Genomic DNA, 16,805 nt, shown 5'->3' with positions numbered 1-16,805 from the left:
ACTCCAAATGCTAACTCGTCCCACCATCCAGATCTTGCCTCTTGGCGATCTGCATTGACAACTCTTTGTTGAGCATGCTTTGCTCAGTGGCCTTCCACACAAGTTTGGATTCCCAATATAGCTCGAGTTGACGAATGTGTTGAACTGAAGGAGTTGGATGACAAGTCCAGCAGTGTAGTCGTCCTCAAAACATATTTATAGCCCATATCCTCTCGTCCTTTGATTTGCAGGAACAACTCTTGGTAAAGGCGATCCCCATCCCCATCATTCTCAGTGGGGACTTTGAAACCCTCGAGATGGCTTAATGAATTGACAGGAAGCTCTCCATGGAAGTGTTTGTCGGAAACATCCAACACTTGCAACTGTTTCATGCTCCAAATGAAATCTGGCAGGACTCCTTCAAAATGGTTGCCTCCCATGCTTAAAACTCACAACTAGTGGAGGTTAGCAAGAGATGTAGGAAGCTCACCAGAGAAGTTGTTTCTCTTGAGATCAATCAACTCCAAGCTAGTGTTGCCAGAGGGAAGCAAAGGAAATCTGCCTCCAAGATGATTAATTGCGAGTGAGAGAATCTTCAATGATGGAAGTTTATTCACGTCAATGCTGGTGCCTTCGAGAAAGTTATTCCCGCTCCAGCTTTGTGCAGTTCTCAAGCAGTACACGTGGAATATGTCCAACCAGCTTGTTCCTTTCCATTCCAAGGGTTTGAAAGTTGTGCTTGCACAACGTTTCAAATGCCTCCCATGGAATTTCTCCCGTCAAGTTGTTCTTTGACAATTCGAGAAGCTGCAAAGAAGTGAAATTTGCCAGTTCAACCAGCATTTCCCCCTCGAAGGACTTAGCTGAAATATCCAGTTTTTGGAGGCCCTTCATCCTTCCCACGAATTTGTTATTGAATAGATATAAAAGTTGTAAGCTTTTGAGTTGTCCTAGAGACAAAGGCATCTTTCCAGTAAAAATATTATTCTCCAACTGTAAAGCCTCAAGGTTGGAGAGTTGCACTAGAGATGAAGGGATCTCTCCGCTCAATCCATTGCTTCCCAGTTTAAGGTACTTCAAGTAGTGTAGTTTTCCCAGCGAATGTGGGATGTGGCCACTTAACATGTTACCATCGAGAGAAAGATGCATCAATCTCTCACATCTGTCTATCTCCTCCGGTATGACTCCCTTGATATGAGTGTTTGTCCCCAAATTCAAATAAGTGAGATTAGTCATGTCACCAATTTGTGAAGAAAGTGTCCCTTCACACCCAGTGTTACCCATGCTAAGATATTGAAGTTGACTCATATTCCACAATTCGTTAGGCAATTGCAAGTGTGTAAGATTGAGATGATAGAGTCCCAGTGTTGTCAGTGATGGTATTTGAAGAAGTGACAAGGGAATTGGACCATTTATATGTTGTTCTATGGAGAAGTCTCCATTGATGTCAAACCATTGGAGTTTGGTGCAGTTGCCAACCTCAGGAGGTATTTGCCCACTAACGCTTGTAACATCAAACATAGAGAAATATTCAAGGTTCTTCAATTGGCCTAAAGAAGTTGGTATTTTGGGATGAAGAAGGGGGTTTTGACCAACATGTATTTGTACCAGTGATGAGCTGTTGCCAAGAGACTCGGGTATAGTACTGTTCAATGAGTTGTAATCGAGGCCAAGTATTTCGAGCCTTTTCAGCATTCCCAGCTCAGTTGGAATTTCTCCAGTGATATTATTCATGCCAAGGGCAAGAAGCTGCAATTGTTCTAGTGAACCAAGCTCCTTTGGGAGTGGGCCAGTCAAGAAATTGTTGGGGAGGCTGAGAACTTGAAGGTCTTTCAAGCATCCAAACTCTTTTCTAATGTTCCCACTGAGAAAATTATCTCTTAGTTTCATGTACTTAAGCTTCAAGAGCTTTCCCATTTCAATTGGAATGTTGCTGGATAAATTGTTGCTTTGGAGATTCAAAGATGTCAAATTGTGTAACTTACTAAGGAATTTCTCCTTGAATAGCATTAGCAGAGAGGTAGATGGTAGTGAGATGAGTAAGCCCAAAGAAGAGGGAGTTAAAGTTTCCCCTAAGCATCCAGCCAGAGAAATTGAGCTCTTGAACATGACCAGTGTTGTTGTTGGAGGAAACTCCTGCCCAAAAGAAGCATAGTTCTTGAGAGTTACTCTTACTCCAGTTTGGCAGAAATACACTGCTGCTGCTATGATTTGTAACACTTTCTTTAAAAGCCAAAAGTGCATTCAGCTCTTCTACTTCCCAAGCTCTTGTGCAGCAAAGAATGCTCAACAATAGTAGAAAACATTGAAATAATTTTATAGCCATTTACTACCTAAAAACTAGGATTGCAGAGCAATGATATATATTGATATATATATCATAGTGATGCAGGGGTGCAAATGAACACATTTTCAAAGTATCCTCCCACTAGTATTCAATGTGTTGTCTTTTCTAGCGTGGATCAAAGATCTTCTCTGGTTAAAGACTGAAAATGTCCCATTAGATGTAAGAATTCCTTGAAATTCAACTAAAACTTCTAACATATCAAAAGTCTTCTTCTGGTAGTCTATATGGGTACAACACATACCAAAAGAGCTCGGCCATCACATCCACCACTTTTTCTCTTTTCTCTTATGAATGAAAGGAACATAAGAGAATACATGTGAGTGTATTTTCGTGGCAAGAGAGAATATGTGTGACTGTATTTTTGTGGCAAGAAGGGTCTTTTATAAAAGCTGACATAAATGCCTTGCTTCATACACACATATTATAGTGGCCATGCTCAAGGGGTCTTGAGTTTAGACATAGTCCCAGTGATTATGCTTAGGGAGCATCTTATTAAATAAGGTTGACCATATTAATTATATAAAGATTAGCAGTAAAAGTAAGAAGAGTTGCATTATGTACCATGAATGCCACTATCAATTAAGTTTCTACTTTGTTTTTCTTCCACTATTTCTTCTATTGATGTTTTCTTCCCTTTTTATATTCACAAGAATGACTATGACTTATATTTGATTTAAAGAGCTATGTAAGTCAAAACTAAATGATTTGTTATGTGCTGTTGGCACTTAGGTATATTAGTGAGGATCTACTTAAGGTCAAACATGAAAAGTTTCTAGAGTTTGCCACACAGGATGCAATAAAGACTTGTAGAGTGATGAAGAATCTTGTATCAGGTAAAAAATTGTATAGTTTTTACTTTTAGTAAAAATTATATGGATTTTACTGGATAGAAAGCAAACTTTTGTTCAACTTAAATGCAAATCAAAAAGTGTGGAAGTGTTTTGGATGAGGAATCTCCCTTTAATAAGTGGTGGTTTTTTACTCAAATATCATTAGAGTGTCATGTGACACAAGATACAAATGGTAAGAAAATGCATAAGAAAAGGATTCTATGCACCACTAAAGGGAAATAACTTGTAACATAAGCTTCTGCAAGTGTTTTTGAATTACAATGATGCATATTTTAGCAAAGGCTAACTATATCTAGCTACTCATTGAATATTTATATGATCAAAAAATTGAGTGACCATAGCTACCATATTACTAAGAAAAAAATTAGTCTATAATAATGTTTCAAAAAAGTTAAGTAGATGGTGAAGGATTTGGGCAAGTATGAGCACTTGCTAGATGAAACTATAATGCAATTTTACATATTTTAGGATTTAAGAATCTAATGCAAATGGATAAAAAACAACATGAAAATCATTCTTATAAAATATATTTGTTAAAATTAAAGCCATTGGATGATTTGCACATGTCATTCATTAGCAAGGTGGTTGGGATTTCACAATTTTGTTCATCACTAAAAACTAAAGTATAAACTTTCTAAATTAAAACCATATAATTTCTGTAATTGTTTTCAAATGTAGAAGGATATTTATTGGCTGAAATCTTATATTAAAACTGTAAAGTATAATAATAAATTTAATAAAAGCTACAACAGCTAGAATGAGTACACCACCACTCTTGAAATACTTCAATATTTTTATGAACTTGCTATATATAAAAAACTATAAAGGTTATAAAAAAAAAACTATATTGGAGGAGGAGATGGAATCACATGTCAAATAATTTAATGAACATATTGCAAATGACAAAAGAAGAATGACATATTACTTTCAAGTTTTATATATTTTCTAATTTAATAAATGTTTGTAAAAAATGAGTAACTTCAATTTGAGATTAATAAAGAATTACACTTTAATGAGGTCATTATTTTATTGGAGAAACCATCTGCAACTTCAGTAAAATTTGTGATAAATATTTATATACTTTTCAATATGGTTTTAACATATGCGGTAAAAGACACTAATACAATTACAATGTTACATATTAAAATTAATATTGTAGTTCTGGCAGAGAAACTAACCACATCTTTAGTAATTCTAGAGGCAAATATTTATATCATTTTCAAACTAAAGGTTTCTATATTGTATAAATTGCTATAAAAGGTATTGAAACCACCACAGTGCCATAACTGAAGAAACCTATATAGATATATATGCATTCACAAATGTTGTATAAATCTAGATAGTAGAATGAGAATGTGGATCCAATTGCATTTGGAGTTGGCTACTCCATTAGATTCTTTAAGGCATAGAATCAAACAATTGTTTAGCCTTTTTTGTGTGGTCATTGACAAACATCAAAGTATTTAACAATATAAGGTTGTAGTTTTGCATCCTATCAAAGAGGTTTTTTGTGCCCTCCAAATGCCCAATCTAGGCATATATACACAACATAACGTTCCAAGAAACGAGATTCCACCTAACAAGGCCTTGGCCTCTCACAACTGAGAGTTGCATGCGTAGGCAATGAGCATAAAATCCCAGGAGAAAGAATCCTTGAGCTCGATAGGAGTTGTGCATGGTAGGTGGCACCACAGTTGCTATAGATCTAGATGACATGGTTGAGGAGGAATGTATCATTAGAGCAGGCAATCGATCGAGCATGGGCGTGGAGCACCTCGGCTGCCCGTAGATCCCTACACGACTGCAAACGAAGCAAAAGCTCATGCTCATCCATTGCCTGCTTGTCATTCATTGCCTCTTTTGTTGCTGTGAGTGCCAGGAGCAAAGGATTCATTGCAAAAGAGATCAAGGGATCCAAATGATAGAGCACACTAGTAAGAGGCTCATTGCAAAGGAGACAGACTACAAACATGTTATCAGATAAACATTCTAGATTAGTTTTAACCTTGATAATCAAGATTACAGTATAGTGGTGAGTATTTCCGCCTGTCATGCAGACGACCACATCTCGACGATGAGATTGGTGAGAAAGGTGTTGGTGGCGAGATGGGAGTGGAGGATCTGGGCGTGGACGCACTTGCCCTGGACGAGATCGCGAGAGACGGTGTAGGATTTGATGAGCCGGGCATAGGCGGCCGCGTTCATCGATCACAAGTAGCTTGGAACTTCACAGGAAATAAAGTATATAAGAAGCGCATCCAAAAAGTGTTTATGAGAAGTACTTCGAAAGGTGTTTGTCGTGATGTAAGGCCGCGGTCGGACGGTTGACCTTCCAAGTCATCGTCCTCGTTGTCGTAGTCTATACGGTCGTAAGACCAAAATAGCTCAGCCATCACTTCTCTCTTTTCACTTACGGACGAAAGGAAAAAGAGAGAAGACTATTTTCGTGGCGGCCATTCGAACGCCTTACTTCATACGGCCATGCTCAAGGGGTCTTGCGATTAATAGGGCTTGAGAGCTTGGACACAGTCCCCAGTAGTCTTCGTGAGCATCTTATTAAGCAAGGATGACCATATTAATTACATGCTAAAAGAAGCTAATGGAGCAGCCAACTCCAAATGCAATTGGATCCACATTCTCGTCCCACCATCCAGATCTTGCTTCTTGGCAATCCGCATCATCCTCAGGATTGACAACTCTTTGTTGAGAGCATGCTTTGCTCAGCGGCCTTCCACACAAGTTTGGATTCCCAGCATAGCTTGAGTTGACGAATGTGTTGAACTGACCACCCGTAGGAATGCGTCCACTAAGTGTGTTAGATGACAGGTTAAGAGATGACAAAGTGTTCAGCTCTTCAAGCTCCACTGGAATCTCTCCATACAAGTGATTGTCTGACATGTCCAGTTGCTCCAGCAATTTGAGCTTGCCAAGTGTTCTGGGAAGCCTACTAGAGATGTTGTTGTGTGACAAGTTGAGAAATCGAAGGCCGCTTAAATCCCCAAGGTTTGGTGGAACCTCTCCACTCAAGGAGTTGGATGACAAGTCCAGCAGAGTGGTTGTCCTCAAAACATATTCATAGCCTATATTCTCTCGTCCTTTGATTTGCAGGAACAACTCTTGGTAAAGGCGATCCCCATCCCCATCATTCCCAGTGGGGAATGATGGCTTGAAACCCTCGAGATGGCTTAATGAATTGATCTCCATGGAAGTGATTGCCCGAAACATCCAACACTTGCAACTGTTTCATGCTCCAAATGAAATCTGGCAGGACTCCTTCAAAATGGTTGCGTCCCAAGCTTAAAACTCGCAATTGGTGGAGGTTAGCAAGAGATGCAGGAAGCTGACCAGAGAAGTTGTTTCTCTTGAGATCAATCAACTCCAAGCTAGTGTTGCCAGAGGGAAGCAAAGGAAATCTGCCTCCGAGATGATTCATTGCGAGTGAGAGAATCTTCAGTGCTGGAAGCTTACTCACGTCAATGCTGGTGCCTTTGAGAGAGTTATTCCCGAGCTTCAGCCGCTCCAGCTTTGTGCAGTTCTCAAGCAGTACACGTGGTATATGTCCAACCAGCTTGTTCCTTTCCATTCCAAGGGTTTGAAGGTTGTGCTTGCACAACGTTTCAAATGCCTCCCATGGAATTTCTCCCGTCAAGTTGTTCTTTGACAATTCGAGCAGCTGCAAAGAAGTGCAATTTCCCAGTTCAACTGGGATTTCCCCCTCAAGAGAATTGGCTGAAATATCCAGTTTTTGGAGGCCCTTCATGTCCCCCAAGCTTTGTGGAATCCTTCCCACGAAGCTGTTATTGAATAGATATAAAAGTTGTAAGCTTTTGAGTTGTCCTAGAGACAAAGGCATCTTTCCAGTAAAAATATTATTCTCCAACTGTAAAGCCTCAAGGTTGGAGAGTTGCACTAGAGATGAAGGGATCTCTCCGCTCAATCCATTGCTTCCCAGTTTAAGGTACTTCAAGTAGTGTAGTTTTCCCAGCGAATGTGGGATGTGGCCACTTAACATGTTACCATCGAGAGAAAGATGCATCAATCTCTCACATCTGTCTATCTCCTCCGGTATGACTCCCTTGATATGAGTGTTTGTCCCCAAATTCAAATAAGTGAGATTAGTCATGTCACCAATTTGTGAAGAAAGTGTCCCTTCACACCCAGTGTTAGCGATGCTAAGATATTGAAGTTGACTCATATTCCACAATTCTTGAGGCAATTGCAGGTATGTAAGATTGAGATGATTGAGTGCGAGTGTTGTCAGTGATGATATTTGAAGAAGTGACAAGGGAATTGGACCATTTATATGTGGTTCTATGGAGAAGTCTCCATTGATGTCAAACCATTGGAGTTTGGTGCAGTTGCCAACCTCAGGAGGTATTTGCCCACTAACACTTGTAACGTCAAACATAGAGAAATATTCAAGGTTCTTCAATTGGCCTAAGGAAGCTGGTATTTTGCCATGAAGAAGGGGGTTTTGACTAATACGTATTTATACCAGTGATGAGCAGTTGCCAAGAGACTCTGGTATAGTGCTGTTCAGAAAGTTGAAATCTAGGCCAAGTATTTCAAGTCTTTTCAGCATTCCCAGCTCAGCTGGAATTTCTCCAGTGATATTATTCATGCCAAGGGCAAGAAACTGCAATTGTTCTAGTGAACCAAGCTCCTTTGGGAGTGGGCCAGTCAAGAAATTGTAGGAGAGGCTGAGAACTTGAAGGTCTTTCAAGCATCCAAATTCTTTTGGAATGTTCCCAGTGAAGAACTTGTAGGAGAGGCTGAGAAATTGAAGGTCTTTCAAGCATCCAAACTCTTTTGGAATGTTCCCACTGAGAAAATTATGCGATAATTTCATATCCTTGAGCTTCAAGAGCTTTCCAATTTCGATTGGAATGCTCCCAGATAAATTGTTGCTATGGAGATTCAAAGATGTCAAATTGTGTAGCTTACCAATGAGGGCAGGAATTTCTCCTTGAATAGAATTAATAGAGAGGTCGATGGTAGTGAGATGAGTAAGCCCAGAGAAGAGGGAGTTGAGGTTTTCCCCAAGCATCCAACCAGAGAAATCGAGCTCTTGAACATGACCAGTGATGTTGTTGCAGGAAACTCCTGCCCAAGAGAAGCATAGTTCTTGAAAGTTGCGCTAACTCCAATTTGACAGAATATGTTGCTGCTGCTGTGATTTGTAACACTTTCTTTGAATGCCAAAAGTGCATTTAGCTCCTCTGCATCCCATGCTCTTGTAGCAAAGAATGCTCAGCAATAGCAGAAAACATTGAGATAATTTTGCAGCCATCTCATCCAAAAATTAGGATTGCAGATCAATGATATATATTGATATATATCATAGTGATGCAGGGGTGTAAATGAACACACTTTCAAAGTATCCTCCCACTAGTATTCAAAGTGTTGTTCCCATGTCTTTTCTAGCGTGGATGAAAGATCTTTTCTGGTCAAAGACTAAAAATTTGTAGTAAACTTTCCATTAGATGTAAGAATTCCTTGAAATTCAACTAAAACTTCTAACATATCAAAGTCTTCTTCTCATAGTCTACACGGTTGTCACTTTGTATTTGCTCCATATACAACACATACCAAAATAGCTCAGCCACCACATCCACCACTTTTCTCTTTTCTCTTATGAACAAAAGGAAAATGAGAGAATATGTGTGAGTGTATTTTTGTGGCAAGAGAGAATATGCACGAGTGTATTTTCATGGCAAGAAGGGTCTTTTATAAAATCTGGCATGAATGCCTTGCTTCATACGCACATATTATAGTGGCCATGCTCAAGGGGTCTTGTGATTAATAGGGATTGAGAGTTTAGACATAGTCCCTAGTAGTGACTGTGCTTAGTGAGCATCTTATTAAGCAAGGCTGACCATATTAATTATGTGAGGATTGGTAGTATATAAGTAATAAGAGTTACACTATATACCATTAATGCTGCTATTAACTAAGTTTTTACTTTGCTTTTCTTCCACTATTTCTGCTATTGCTATTTTCTTCCCTTTTTAGATTCACAAGAATGACTATGACTCATGCTTGATTCAAGGAGCTATGTGGGTCAAAACTAAATGATTTGCTTTGTGCAGTTGCCATTTAGTTATATTAGTGAGGATCTACTTAAGGTCAAGCATGAAAAGTTTCTAGAGCTTGGCACACATGATGGGGATGCAATAAAGACTTGTAGAGTGATGCAAATCTTGCATCAGATAAAAAATTGTATAGTTTTTACTTTTAGTAAAAACCATATGATTTTTACTTTTAGTAAAAACCATATAGTTTTTACTGACTCTTAGATTAACAATATAGAGAATGGAGTCTTGCTCAACTCAAATGCAAACTAAAAAATGTGGAAGTGTTTTAGATGAGGAGTCTCCTTTTAATAACTCGGTCATTTTTTACCCAAACATCACTAGAGTGTCATGTGACATATAGCACATATGGTAAGAAAATGCATAAGTGTAGCGCATATAATCATGGGATGAAATATGAATATATTGTATATATATTTAATATTAAATGACCAAAGATACCATATTACTAAGTAGCTACAATAATGTGTAAAAAAAGTTAAATAGATGGTGAAGGATTTGGGCAAGTATGAGCACTCACTAGATGAAACCATGTGTAAAGAACCAACTCCCCAAGGTGTTGTAAGCTAAAAGATCTCTGAAACCACAATCAGAATGATAAAGATTTCATTGGATAAAACCAAGTTTGAGATTAAGTCCAAGGCCGAATTCGAGACCGAGTTTGAGACCGAGTCTAAGATCTGAGATCAGGTTCAAGACCGAGTCTAAGATAGAGTTTAAGACTAATGTAAGCCACAAATTTTTCCTTTTCAATTTGCCAACTTACCTCGTCTATCCGACCAACACCGCCTTGGCTTGTGCTAAGTTCCCTCGCCAAGGTTCCCGCCTATTGTACCAGCTCCTACTTGGCCCTACTTGGTTTCAACTACTCACTGCATGAGCAATAGAGTGTTAGCCATCCATCTACGGATCCCCAAATCTCTCCCAATCCCCCTCCCCAGGTTAGACTAGACTTAAGGTTTGGCTACACTCCCCGCAAGCACAAGCAGCCAAACACACCAAACCTCCAGGTTCCTAACACCCCTTGGTACATCAAGACTTGATCATGGGACCCTCTAAATCCCAAGCCTTGGGTGCAACACTTGCTTCAGGACGTCGGGGTGAAACACCGTGGCCTAATAGCCCGGTATGGGTACCTCTACCCCCCCACTTCCATCCCGAAGGGAAGGCCCAAGTCCCTAGGAAGGGCGAGGACCAATGAGCCACAAAGTACTCAAGTGGGGCACCACTCTATATGAGCCGGGAGCACCGTAGTCGGTTTCCCTTTCGGGAGTGGGAGCTGCTCTTGAGCACTTCCCTGGGTGGCCCCTTCGGCACCACCCAAGCCCATGCTCACTCCCACCCAAGGCCCCTCGGCCCCAGTCTCAACCTCAAGTCAGTTTGGAAGCACCACTGGAGAGTTCCTTCAAGACTGGTTCCTGGACCTCACTATCCCTACTATACTTTTGGAACCCCCTATAGCCCCCCCCCCCCCCTGGGAGATGCACGCTTTGGGCTTTCACCCCTTGACCCGTATTAGTATCTGGACTTAGTCTTAGATTCGATCTCGGACCCGACTTTGGACTCGGTCTCGGACTCGATTTTGGACTCGATCTTGGACCCAATCTCGGACTCGACTTCATACTCGGTCTTGGACCCAATTTGGATCTTGGACTTTGTCTCGAACTCGGTCTCGAACTCGGTCTCGAACTCGGTCTCGAACTCGGTCTTCGATTCGGACTCGGCTCGATCCCGGACTCTATCTCGAACTCGGTCTCAGAGTCGGTCTTGGACTCGATCTTCGACTTAGTCTCATTCGATGAACTCTTTGTCATTTTGGTCATGCTTTCGGGGATCCTTTAGCCTACAACCTCTCGGGGAGTCGGTTTCTTACAACTCCACCACCCATAGAAGAAGTTCGATGCCCACATCGAACGTCTCTTTTTATCCTACGACTTGTTGACCATGTCTCCTGGGCATCCCCCCACTTAGCGGTGTGCCTAAATTAGCCTCCCCGGCCAAGAGCCCATGACAACAGAGTATAGGTGTCCCTATACTCCTCACCTCACCACGCCCTAGTATGGGGTCGGGACTTGAACCCAGCCTTGCTTTGCTAGGGGGTTGGGACTCGAACCCAACCTCCGTAGAATACGTCTATGGATTCGACATCCCCGCGGGGAGTCGGGTGTAGTGCCCTACGGCTGGTCAACCTAGCTAACTCATGCTAATTAGCTTACCTTCGGCGCGCCTTCGGGTCCTAACACATGCCACTTGCTCAACTTTGCAAATTGATATTTTTAATTGAACTTTGCATAAGTATATAGAGTTCTGCCTTGCAGAAATTCCTCCACTAAATCTAGTGTGTTCGCTAGGTTCTCCTCCGGTTCCCATATTGCTTCGTAGTGTGGAAATCCTTTCCACTTCACATGGAACTTTCTCACCTTGCATCCTTGTCGCTTGCTCTTGCACGCATTGAGGATGGCCTCGACTTCGTATTCCTCTTCCCCTTGGATAACCTTAGGTAAAGGTCTTCCTTGGTCCTTGCGAAGCAGATTCTCAAAGTACGGCTTGAGTAAGTTCATGTGGAACACTGGGTGCATCTTCCCCATCTCTTGAGGAAGTCGGAGTTAGTAAGCCACTTTACCGATTTGTGCCTCAATTTCGTAAGGCCCTGTGAACTTGCTTAGGGAACTGAAGATCAATTCATTTACAGGAATACATACATTTTTACCTTTGGGTCAACTACCGGCTGATCCCACTTGGTAACCTGAGGTTCTTGGTGTTCAGCCACACCTTCTCCCTAGCTTGGAACTCTACATCCCGGCACTTTTGGTTTGCGTACTTGGTTTGCCTTTGTTGAGCACATTCCAAGGAATCCCTCACTAGATTCCAAATGTTGAGCCTTTCCGCCGTGAATGCCTCCACTGCAGGTAACTCTCCATAATACTTAGCCACGCCAAGTTCCACAGGACCTTCAATAGCTCGCCCATTGATGACTTCCCATGGACTCACCCCGATACTCAAATGTGGTGAGTTGTTATAACACATTTTCGCAAGTCCCAAATGACTTACCCAATCGGTCTGGTCTCTTGAGACATAGCATCGCAAATAATTCTCCAGGTGCCTATTCACCCTTTCTGTTTGTCTGTCTGTCAAGAAGTGTTAGTGCCACCAAACTTGACTTAATACCCCATACCTGTCTGTGGGTGATAGGCTGTGCTGAATTTCAACTTGGTGCGATATTGTTCCAGGAGAGTCCTCCAGAACCTACTAGTGAAGATCTTATTTCGATCTGAGATGATCTCTTCTGGCCTTCCCCGCACTCGAACCACTTGTTTGAAGAACAGCTTCGCCACACCTTCCGCATCCACTTCCGTTGTGGTGTGTATGAAATGACCCATTTTTGAAAATCGGTCCACCACCATGAATATTGCATCAAACCCCTTGCTTGGGGGGAGTCCCGTGATGAAGTCCATCGTAAGACATTTCCACGGACGATCTGGAATTGGGATGCTTTGCAACAAGCCCCCACTAGCCTTAGTCACGGCTTTGACCTGCTGACATGTTAGACATGTCTTTACATAGTCTTGGACGTCCTTAGCCATATTGGGCCAATGGTACTTCCTCTTGAGTAAGCCTATCGTCTTGGGCACTCCGCCGTATCCCGCAAGGGGTCCGTCATGACACTCTTCTAAGGCTACCTTCCTTAGTTCCCCTTCTGGAACATACACCCTCGTTTGCTTGTAATAGATGAGTCCATTGCGTTCCACATAGCCCGTTTTCTCTTCCGTTGGCAGCTCACCTCTCTGGTGAGCTTCCCGTGCCTCTAGATTCCTCAGCAACACTTCTTGTGCTAGACCATCGTTCTCATATGCTGTCCGCACATCGTCCTAGAAGGTTGCTATTGCGCTAGATATTGCCAACCTCAAGCTCGCTTTTCGACTTAGCGCATCCGCCACAATGTTGCTCTTCCCAGGCTTGTACAGAATCTTGCAATCAAACTCGGCCAAGGCATTGGCCCACCGACCCTGTTTCCCTCTCAAGTCGGGCTGTGACAAGAAGTGTTTTGTTGCCACATTGTCCGTGTAAACCTTGAAGTGTCTCCCAAGGTAGTGTCGCCACTCCTTGAGCGCCTTGACCACCGCAAACAATTCCTTCTCATGGGCAGGCCACTTCCTTTGAGCCTTGTCTAACTTCTTCGAGAAGAACACTACTGGATGGTTGTCTTGCTTCAAAACTGCGCCCAACGCAAAGTCCGAAGCATCTGTTTCTACCTCAAAGTCCTTACCAAAGTTTGGTAATGCCAACACAGGAGCCTTCCTCAACTTTTCTTTGAGGTGGACGAATGCCGCCTCGCATTCCGCTGTCCATACCATCTTCCCTTTTCCTGTTTGGTCCGTTAAGGGCAGGGCTACTCTCGAATAGTGTATGATAAACTTTCGGCAGTAGTTGCATAGCCCCAAAAACGCCCTTAACTCATGTACATTCGATGGTCGCTCCCATTCCTGGATTGCTTGGACCTTCTCCGGGTCCACCTTGAGCCCGTTCTGGCCCACCACATGCCCAAGAAACTTTACCTCTTGTTGGGCAAAGTCACATTTTCTCTCTTTAGCATATAGTTTGTGTTCCCTTAGTTTCTCAAACACCTTTGCAAGTGTTCGGCATGCTCCTCTAGCGTCTTGCTATAGATCAGGATGTCGTCAATATAGACGACCACGAAGTGATCCAGATAGGGTACAAAGATATGGTTCATCAATGCTGAAAACGTTGCCGGTGCATTGCACAGCCCAAAGGGCATCACCAGAAACTCAAAGCTCCCATACCTTGTTCGACAGGTTGTCTTCTCGACATCTTCCTCGGCTACCCTAATTTGGTAGTATCCTGACCTTAGGTCAAACCTCGAGAAGTATTTTGCCTTTCCCAACCTATCGAATAGGTCCTCAATCCTGGGCAAAGGGTACTTGTTCTTCTTTGTATACTTGTTGAGCAACCGGTAATCTATGCACATGCGCATAGATCCATTTTTCTTTTTCACAAATAACACCGGCGCCCCATACAGTGACTTGCTCAACCTAACATACCCTTTGTCCACCAACTCCTCTAGTTGGCACTTGAGCTCCTTGAGTTCTTTTTCGTTCAAACGATAGGGGGGACGAACCACCGCCTCAGCACCATCGACCAACTCAATCTTATGTTCTATCGGTCGTGCGGGGGGCAACCCCGTCGGTAGCTCCTCCGATATGGTATCCTGGAATTGGTCCAACACCCGTTGGATCACTAAAGGTACTTCTTCCATTCATGTCTTTTTGTTACTCTTCACTGAGAGTAAGTACAAAAAGGCTGCCTTAGTTCCTTTAGTGAGTTGTCCTCTCGTGGACACCAGGTTTAAGCAGGACTCTTTGGCCTTGCTTTGCCCTACGTTTAGATCCTGGGCCTCCACCCTAGATCTTCTTCCTTGGGCATTCGCCAGTACTACAAGGTTCCTACCTTGTCCATACAGGGCTACCACGAACCGATTGAACCAATCCATTCCGAAGATCACGTCAAATCCTGCCATGTCCAACACGGTGAAATCCATGTCTACTTTCCATGTCCCTACTTCGACTCTCGCTTGTCGAAGTACCTCATCGGTGCTTTGGCTACCTTGAACAAACTCTATAGTCCTTGGTTCGCCTAGCCGCTGCACCGTTAGTCTGGCTTGCCGGACTATGTTTGCAGCCACAAAATTATCCGAAGCACCCGTGTCAATAAGGATCTTAACAAAGCTACCTCCAAGCTTCCCTCGGAGGGCTAGTAGATGTCGCGAACAACTCTCTACCAAAGTTGCTCGTGTAATGAGTAACTTTGAGTTAGGGACTAGATCACATACCTCAGTTTGGACTTCACCCGACTTGATGGCCATATTGGCTCTGGCCTTCTTCGGGTAAGGACATTCCTTCAAAAAGTGTCCCACTTCACCGCAGTTGTAGCATACGTTGTTTCCCATACGTTGCTATACAACTTGACCTTCTTATCCGTGGGTTTGTCTCTTTTTGCTTGACTCCCCCACGTACTCGCTCGCTGGCCACCAGATTTGCCTTTCTAGAACCTCGAGGACTCATTTTTAGAGAAACTCTTCTTGAATTTCCCTCTGCTATACGTTCCTCTTGGTTTGGCCCCTTTGCTAAACATGGATTCTGACCCCGTCGTGTTCCCCTTTCACAAGTTATCGTTGAAATGCACCTTGATGGCTGCATCCAACGCTTCCTTGTAGTTGGTCGGGTTCCACCGCATCACCTCACCGCGAGCCCAGGTTTGCAAACCTAATATGGAGGCATGGAACGCATCCATATCCCCCATGTCCGTGACAAGTATCCTCTTTGCCATAAACCCATTCACATACTCCTAAATGGTTCCACTCTGCTTCAGCCTACTCAGCTCGTCCTTTAGATGCAGAGTAGCATTCGGAGGAACGTAAGTTGCGTGGATCCTCGCCTTCATCATTTCCCAAGTGGCCACCGGTCCTTCGTTGGCCTCTATCATTCTCCACCAAGACTTGGCATTATCCGCCAAGTATGGTTTTGCACATGGGACCTTCTCTGATCTCGGTAACCGCAACACTCGGAAGTAGTCCTCCATATCGTAAAACGAATCCTCCACCACCTTATAGTCGTTCACTCCCTTGAAGACCGGTGGGGGCTTTGGTTTGTACTTGGGAACTGCATGAGGGACTGATTCCACTTCGGTCTGTTCCACCTTGTTTGGTTTTGCCTCAGTTCCTGCCGAAGGGTCCGCACCTTCTGCACTGCCAGCATCCGCAGTCTTTCACTTTTTCTTCCGCTTCTCGTCACGCTTTAGCTTGTGTACGAGAGTCTCCAGTAGGGCATTGGTCTGCGCCAATTGTCCTTCTAGAACATCCAATTGAGCCTTGGATGATCGAACCTCGCCACCGGACTCCTGTTTGGAAGTTTCCTCACTAGAGTCCTCCTCATGCATGGATTCCTCATCCATGTTCGACCGGAGGCTCCAACTCTGGCGGAGGTTCCGTCTCCGCCTGGGTTTGCTTATGCCCTGCCTTTGCCATCTCCCAACAATCCGCCTCTATCCTTCGCTAGAACTGAGGAAAAGGCTCCGATACCAAATTGTAAGTCACAAATTTTTCCTTTCCAATTTGCCAGCTTACCTTGTTTATCCGACCAATACCGCCTTGGCTTGTGTTAAGTTCCCTCGCCAAGGTTCCCGCTTATTGTACCAGCTCCTACTTGGTCTTACTTGGTTTCAGCTACTCACTGCATGAGCAACGGAGTGTTAGCCATCCATCTACGGATTCCCAAATCTCTCCCAATCCCCCTCCCCGGGTTAGACTGGACTTAAGGTTCGCCTACACTCCCCGCAGGCACAAGCAGCCAAACACACCAAACCTCCAAGTTCCTAACACCCCTTGGTACATCAAGACTTGATTATGGGACCCTCTAAATCCCAAGCCTTGGGTGCAACACTTGCTTCGGGACGTCGGGGTGAAACACCGTGGCCTAACGGCCCGGTATGGGTACCTCTACCCCCCCACTTCCATCTCGA

General features: G+C 43.3%; 3 protein-coding genes across 3 annotated transcripts in view; all 3 read right to left on the bottom strand.

Annotated features, from left to right (window-relative positions):
- Nucleotides 1-621: 621 nt before the first annotated feature.
- LOC9640480 (receptor-like protein 7) lies at nt 622-6,381 on the bottom strand. The gene is made up of 3 exons (XM_024677029.1): nt 5,765-6,381; nt 4,952-5,402; nt 622-2,115 (listed from the first exon to the last, which is right to left on the bottom strand). The coding sequence occupies exons 1-3, from the start codon at nt 6,379-6,381 to the stop codon at nt 622-624; spliced, it is 2,562 nt and encodes an 853-aa protein (XP_024532797.1).
- A 10-nt stretch (nt 6,382-6,391) lies between these two features.
- On the bottom strand, nt 6,392-7,300 carry LOC112346978 (probable LRR receptor-like serine/threonine-protein kinase At1g34110; the record flags this gene model as incomplete). Its single annotated transcript, XM_024677028.1, has 1 exon — nt 6,392-7,300. A coding segment is annotated over exon 1 (909 nt), but the record flags the coding sequence as incomplete, so codon positions are not given.
- Nucleotides 7,301-7,666: 366 nt separating this feature from the next.
- Nucleotides 7,667-16,805, bottom strand: part of LOC9640479 (probable leucine-rich repeat receptor-like protein kinase At1g35710) — a 22,422-nt gene continuing 13,283 nt past the window's right edge. Inside the window, exon 2 of the mRNA XM_024677027.1 lies at nt 7,667-8,280. Within this exon, the coding sequence (XP_024532795.1) occupies nt 7,667-8,280 (614 nt within the window). The remainder of the gene's footprint in view (nt 8,281-16,805) is intronic.

The sequence above is a fragment of the Selaginella moellendorffii genome, unplaced genomic scaffold (genome assembly GCF_000143415.4).
Source record: "Selaginella moellendorffii unplaced genomic scaffold, v1.0 SELMOscaffold_18, whole genome shotgun sequence".
NCBI classification, from domain to species: Eukaryota; Viridiplantae; Streptophyta; class Lycopodiopsida; order Selaginellales; family Selaginellaceae; genus Selaginella; species Selaginella moellendorffii.
The sequence above is the reverse complement of the archived record's forward strand: the minus strand, read 5'-3'. Positions and strand labels throughout refer to the sequence as shown.

Bases quoted from the DNA above. Each gene is read 5' to 3' on its own strand.
- LOC9640480 (XM_024677029.1), bottom strand. From the start codon at position 6,381: ATGGAGATCAATTCATTAAGCCATCTCGAGGGTTTCAAGCCATCATTC. The intron at 5,403-5,764 runs GCATGTAATTAA...TTTCCTGTGAAG, and splicing joins TGCTCCATTAGCTTCTTTTA to TTCCAAGCTACTTGTGATCG. The intron at 2,116-4,951 runs GTGCTCCACGCC...TCTTTTGGGCAG, and splicing joins GGGATCTACGGGCAGCCGAG to GAGTTTCCTCCAACAACAAC.